Genomic DNA, 7,072 nt, shown 5'->3' with positions numbered 1-7,072 from the left:
ACAGCTATGAGTGGTCATTCTATGGATGTTTCAGATCAATGGACCAGATGTGGTAGGTCACCATTAATTAATTGATGTGTCTCTATAAATTTATTATTTTTAAAATATATAGTTGACCATTGAATTATTAATAGAGAGTAGGGCTTGTTAGTTGCATCACCAGTAACTACTACAGCTTGTAACATCTCATATCTCTGGAGTAGCTGCTACAATATGTAGCAGCAAATCTGTAGCAACTGCTACACGTTGTGGTAGCACAGGTCTCTGGAGTAGCTGCTACAATGTGTAGCAGCTAATCCACAGTAACTACTACACGGTGGTAGCACACGTCTCTGGAGTAGCTACTATAATGTATAGCAGCTAATCCATCGTAATTGCTACACAATGTAGCAGCTACTCTTGAGAAGTTGCTACACGTTATAGCAACTTCTGACAACTAGCTACTACAAGGTGCTACAGTAGTTGCTACAACGTATAGTAGCTTCTAACTATTTATACATTAACTGATATAACGTGCAGAAACTCATTTAATTGATCTAAATAAAAAACTAAGATTGACATAGTAACATCTTGTTGAGTGTAAACGAAGAAAGACTTAGAGACTATAGTTGGGTTTGATATACATGAATAGAATAATATTAATATTCTAAACAAAGATAATAACATAAGACAAACAAGATCTTAAGCCAAAAAGTTATTACAAACTCTAATGTTATAATCATTTGATTTATAGTATTCTCTAATGCTACATTAACTTAGGATAGCTATCGTCACACTTGGACAAATTCAGTTTGATTTTTTTTCTCTCGTAAAGGGCAGCATCGGTAGAGAGATGTTAGGCTGAACTTCACAAAGAATGATATATCACTCATTCATTTGATATATAGCATCCTCTAATGCTCCATTAACTTGGGACAGTTATCGTCGCAATTGCACAAGTTCAGTTTGGTTCTTCTTCTCTCAGAAATGGGTAGCTTCCAACTCATTCCTCGCCTGGTTCTGTTGTTCTGTGAGAAACTTAATATAGCCACAAACAACATGATGTTCCATGGCTAGACTGAGATACCTGTTAGGATTATTTTATAAAATTCATAAATTCAAGGAAAGAAAGATATATATAATAGAAGAAGAATGGATAATACAAATCAAGAAGCAGATGAGTTTATTGATAGAGATTGTCTTTCAAAGGAAGAAGACGCAGAGCTTGAATCCTCTTCGATAAGAGGTTCTTTAACAACACCTAGAGTGGGTTTCATCTTCCTGCTAAAGCAAGACATGTTCCTTGAACAGCTACAATAAATAGGGTTGTGCAAAAAAACTGACAAACTGAAAATTGGATCAGAACCGGTAGCTTACTGGTTTCGGTTTACCGGTTAACCGGTTAATCGGTTTTAATCGGTTCCGGTTAACCGATTTTTACCGATTTACCGGTTGATTCCCGATTTTGGATTTTTTTTTTACCGGTTTAACCGGTAAACCGGTAAAACTAGGCACCAACCAGTTGACTTGGTTTTAATACGAGCCATGGATTACAAATTCCATGGTAAATGAATCTAGTCTATAAAATGAAATCTGAGTATCTGACCAAATGGTGCTTCAAAATTCTTTCATATACCTTTCAATGGACTCGAGCTCAACCTGTAGAACTCTTCACAATCTTTCACAATCTTCTGGATAAATTTTGTTAAAGCACATACCTCTCTAAAAGTATAAATAAACTTGGTCCCATCTTGAAAGTTTTTATATAAATAAATTTTTGGACATGTCTACGTCTCCAATATGTCCAACCGCCGCCACCACCTGATCTGCAAAGAGTTAACGGGAGCGAGATCTCCTGCCATGGCAAAGCAACCGGTTGCCGACGAATGGCTCGCCATTCCAGTCGTCGTCTCCGTCCTCTCAGCCGTCCTCCTGCGGCTGGTGGAGCGCAATGACGCTGCCTCCGATGGCCAACAAGCTCCGCCGGCCTTCTAGGGCGTGCGGAAGCCGTCCATCTCAGTGCGCCACTACCTGGTGCGCATCTTCCGCTACACCTGCTGCAACCCCTCCTGCTACGTCGTCTCGTACATATACCTCGACAGTTTCGCCGGCAGCCGTCGAGCCGTTGCCCTCGACTCCTTCAACGTCCACCACCTCCTCATCACCAGCGTCCTCACCGCCATCAAATTCATGGACGACATGTATGTATCTAAATGCCATCCTCCTCAAGAAACAGAGTAATTAGCTCTTGGAATTAACAATTGCATTGCTCAATTATGATCCAAGCTTAGTGGTTCCTAATTCCTTTATTTACAATCTACTGATTTAGTGTGCTTCAACTTGCTATCCCATTAATTGCGCTCTCTCTCTCTCTCTCCCCCCCCCCCCCCCTCTCTTTACACTTGCCAACTAACGATGAAGTGGATACATGTTTTTTTCCAAATGATGATCAATTAATCTGAAAAAATAAATTGTGTGTCGATAGAATGAGACTTGAGACATAGTTGCAGCCATTCGGCAGAATACCCTTCTCATACATTAAAAATTGGCAATTTGTTGGAATTGGTAGCTTTCTTCAGGTTGTATCTTCAAAGAACCAAGTAGAATACGTGTAGCAATATCTATTAAGTAGGTAAGAGTAATGTAACAGTTTGAACTAGATATCAATCCACCACATTTAGTCGAAAACATGAGAAAATTTCTATATTAAGCCTTTTAATTAATGGTCTTTTTGTTTGTTTTGTTATTTCATCAAAGGTCTAGAACTCTAGAATTAACCGGAATCGATAAACCGATAAACCGGTTAACCGACCGGTTGAACAGGCCTAACAATGAACCCAATGCATAAGAGAACGAAGGGTTAGGTAGCGTGAAAGAGCGAGTTAGGTTGATAGATGATTTATAGGAAAATGAGTTCTAACATCATTAACTCTTGACAAAGACAAGTCAAACCAGAGTGTCTTTCTAATACCATAAAAATAAGTCATCAAATTACAAATAGTACAACTTATCAAAACCTATGAAAGATAAGACAGACAATAAAGACAAGGATAACCAACCGTCAGGCCTTGATTCCTTCCATGCATATAATGTATATTCTACCATGACAGTAGCTGCTACACCGTTGTAGCAGCTATCATTTTAAGTAGCTGCTACAGAGTTGTAGCATATATCATTCCAAGTAGTTGCTACAATGTTGTAGCAGCTAACCGTTGAGTTAGCTGCCACAAAGTTGTAGCAACTATCATTCCAAGTAGCTGCACTACAACAAAAACCCTCATAGACATCAGTGGAACAACAACGGTTTTAAGCAAAAACCGATGTCTTTGAGTATTTTACACCGGTTTTTCCAAAAACCGGTGTCTATGAGCGCAGATTTTCGCTCATAGACATCAGTTTTTTAGGCGATGTCTATAAGCGTCCGTTTTTCCGTTAATAGACACCGATTTTAACATCGATTTTTAAAATATGATGTCTATGATAATTTTCCCACCAATACTTAACTAAAATTTTCAACTCTTCCCTCTAACCTAACCCTATATGATGTCGTCCACGGGAGGCAGAGAGAGAGAGCCGTCTTCGAGCGACTCACCTTCTCCGCCTCTATCTTCTCCTCCCCTCCCATCGCCGACCCAATCTCGACCTCCTTTATTCTCCCAATTCGAAGCAGACAGAAACAGAGATCGGAGATCTGTGCTTCCGATTCACCGCTCGATCCGCCAAGATGCAGATAGGTTCCGAGAAGGCGTCGTCCCTTGATCTCTTGTCGGTCGTCGTCGCCTCCCTCTCCGATGGATATGGGCTAATGATAAGCCCAAAGTGTCTAATGTAGGAGGAAGAGGAAGCTGCTAACGATCAGCAAAACCAGACGCAAAGGTGTCTCCATTTTTTTTTTGTTTTTACTCCTCTGCCCTTTGCGATTGTTTGTTCGACTACCTTTGAATCTTCAGCAGTTTGATGATCTCCTGTTCTCTATGTAGAGGTTGATGTCGTCGACGGTGGAGCATGATTACATAGGTCTGTCGGAGCGGAACTCCTCTGCCGGCGGAGTCGAGGGAGGGGTTCTGAACCTCAAGGCCACGGAACTCAGGTTGGGGCTGCCTGGGTCGGAGTCACCCCACCGCGTGGAGAAGATCGGGCTCACCCTGGATTTGCTCCCCAAGAGCTTCGTCTCCGGTGCCAAGAGGGGGTTCTCCGACGCCAACGATGGGGGCGGGACGTGGGGATTTGCCGCCGAAGGTGGCGGATCTGAAGTGAACTCGGTAAAAGGTGGCGGCTTGTTTTCGGGGAGAGGGGAGGTTGTGTCCGATGGCAGTGCAGGGCAGCTTTCTGGGCAAGGGAATGTGGGGAAGGACCTAGTGGTGAAAGCGGCTGGGCAGGAGCGGAAGGTCACCCCGAAGGGCTGTGGTTCTGTTGGGAATGATAGTCCGGTAGCTCCTGCAGCGAAGTAAGTGTGATAAAAATGATCCTAGATTTTTCTTTCATAGATTCATAAATCTTCATGCGTTCTGGTTTCTGTTTTTTGTTTCTTTTTTCCCCCTTTTGGCATAGCTTGGATCTTTTAATCGAATTTGTTATAATTTCCCTCGCCGTTTCACTGATTTTTTTCTTTTTCTTGTTTGCTCTTCGCTGTTTTTCCCCTTCTTCCTTACATTCGGTGAAAATAGAGTCTTTTTTGGGTGCACAAACGTAGAATCTGGGTGACATCCGTTTGGTGGTTTGTGGTTCAACAAGGGTTTGCAATGGTATAAACTCTGCCATTCATTTAATAGGAAGAATCGATTTTTTTCTCGGCGCCAGGATCTTTGTATCCATGAAATGACATTACTAAGCAAGGAATTTAATCAATTACTTTATGTAAAATATTATGTATGCTTTTGAGAGACTAAGATCTTCCCTTGGACGTTAACATATGTATTCAAGTTTTGTCTACTTCTGGGTTTCTAGACTCGAGTGTTTTGATACTGAAATCATAAAGTAATTTAATCAATTACTTTATGTTCAATTGTAAACCATAACACTTTGGAACAGACATGAGATGCATAATTTTTCCATAGACCTACTGCCAAATTATCTTCTACTTAATTGATCATGTACGATACAGATGTAATTAATTATGTAGATGGGATTTTTAGTTTGTTTCTGTTATGCTGAAAGAAGTTAGAACATTGAACATGTAACGGGCATGCATATGGCAGAGCACAGGTGGTTGGTTGGCCACCAATCCGTAGTTATCGGAAGAATACTATGATTACAAATCCATCTAAGGTTAAAGATGATGCTGATGGAATACAAGGGCAAGGGTGTCTTTATGTGAAGGTTAGCATGGATGGAGCTCCTTATCTGAGGAAAGTTGATCTCAAAATATACAAAAACTATAAGGAACTTTCATCAGCACTTGAGAAAATGTTCAGCGGCTTCACAATTGGTGAGATTTAATTATTCCTTATTATTTGTTTTTTTTAAATGAAATAGAAAATAACGAAGAATGTTTTTTGTTCAGATATATGTTTCTTTATGCCATTATTTGCAACAATACTCATTTTAACAAATATCAAAACCTTAATTCAATTTTTTCCCATGAGAAAATAAATTAAATCATGGATGGAAGCCTGTCTATCCAAATCAAATTAATTTCGCTGAAACTTAATATGGTGCATATGATTGACTCCTTTCCATTCGAATTCAGGTCGGTGTGATTCTCATGGAATACCAGGCAGAGAGGAGTTATCTGAGAATCATTTGATGGATCTCCTGAATGGTTCTGAGTATGTCATTACTTATGAAGACAAGGATGGAGACTGGATGCTTGTCGGTGATGTGCCATGGGCGTAAGTAACCTTATTTGCTTTTCATAGTTCATGTGTTTTCTGTTTCATTAATTCTGTATATTTCTATTTGGACGTAATGTAATCAATTTGTCTTTCTGGTCATGAATTATTTGTTGTCCCTGAAACTTCCATTCACATTCTTTTCTGCTAATTAAATGAAATATTTCAGGATGTTCACAAACTCATGCAGGAGGTTGAGGATCATGAAAGGTTCAGATGCTATTGGACTTGGTCAGTAAAATCCTTTCCTTCACATTTCATTTTCTGGATTTTCGATCTGATATGTAAAGAAGCATCCCTTCATTCCATGTTTTAGTGTGTCCTTAAATGAAGTTTGAGTTTATTGTGCCACAATTAAGTTGCTTGCTTTTGCTCACATTTTCCATGCAACCTCAAGACTAACAAAACTATGATTGTTTCTGTAGCCCCAAGGGCCCTGGAGAAATGCAAGAACCTGAAATAGACACATTATCATGGACACAATAATCAGATAGCTGTAAGTGTATTTGAGAATGGAAGTTGAAAGGGTTTAGTTATCAATTGTTTTATATAGCTTATGCTTTGTGGCTTGCTATTCTGAATGGACTATTTAGGCTTGTTACTACATTCCGATGCTTAAGTCAGGACCTAAGTTTGTTGGACTATGCTTGCTTGAGTTTCTGCGAGTTTCCCTTGTAATTGTAATATAAATGCTTGGATTGTTGTTTGCGACTGATTAGCCATTATTTACTATTCGAAACTCAGTCTATGGTTCCATTTGGACATCTGAATCAGCCATCTGATGGATGCCAGTGATCTGGAAAGAAAAAAATTGGAATCTCCATATTTGCTTTTATCATTCCTTCCCTTTGAAACATTGATGTAAAAGATGTATTTTAAAACATCTCCAGATGTCTGTAACTTTGTGTATTACTATATTTTGCTATGACCTTACTGTTCTAGCCTATGACCTATTTAGTTATCATCTAGTCTCGTGCCATACAGTTTTCATTTTTATCCTTCTCTACCAGCTCAAATCCTATTCTTTTCTAGTGATTACAATTTCAATACATGTCTGTGTCATGAATTTCCACTGTATATGCTAAGTGTGTCAAGAGTTATCTCATGTTGCTTTTTCTGGGTGGTGTAGTTGCCGTTTTCTGAAAGGTGGAAACTACTTGAAGAAGAAGTAATTCGACCAAGGAATTATGAGAGAAAGCAATTAGAATCTGACAGCAAGGGACATCCCATTTATAGATATGATATGGAGCCATTTTCAGTAT

The 7,072-nt window shown here is 39.5% G+C and overlaps 1 protein-coding gene across 1 annotated transcript; it reads left to right on the top strand.

The window, feature by feature from the left end:
* The first annotated feature begins 3,794 nt into the window (after positions 1-3,794).
* Positions 3,795-6,454, top strand: LOC122000091 (auxin-responsive protein IAA17-like). The gene is made up of 6 exons (XM_042554634.1): positions 3,795-3,855; positions 3,960-4,426; positions 5,178-5,407; positions 5,669-5,810; positions 5,980-6,041; positions 6,236-6,454. The coding sequence occupies exons 2-6, from the start codon at positions 3,966-3,968 to the stop codon at positions 6,271-6,273; spliced, it is 933 nt and encodes a 310-aa protein (XP_042410568.1). The 5' UTR covers positions 3,795-3,855; positions 3,960-3,965; the 3' UTR covers positions 6,274-6,454.
* Positions 6,455-7,072: the final 618 nt, after the last annotated feature.

Source organism: Zingiber officinale, chromosome 7A, assembly GCF_018446385.1.
Source record: "Zingiber officinale cultivar Zhangliang chromosome 7A, Zo_v1.1, whole genome shotgun sequence".
Classification (NCBI taxonomy): Eukaryota; Viridiplantae; Streptophyta; class Magnoliopsida; order Zingiberales; family Zingiberaceae; genus Zingiber; species Zingiber officinale.
This window is presented reverse-complemented; position numbering and strand designations above follow the sequence as displayed.

Bases quoted from the DNA above. Each gene is read 5' to 3' on its own strand.
- LOC122000091 (XM_042554634.1), top strand. From the start codon at position 3,966: ATGTCGTCGACGGTGGAGCATGATTACATAGGTCTGTCGGAGCGGAAC. The intron at 5,408-5,668 runs GTGAGATTTAAT...ATTCGAATTCAG, and splicing joins GTTCAGCGGCTTCACAATTG to GTCGGTGTGATTCTCATGGA. The intron at 5,811-5,979 runs GTAAGTAACCTT...GAAATATTTCAG, and splicing joins GTCGGTGATGTGCCATGGGC to GATGTTCACAAACTCATGCA.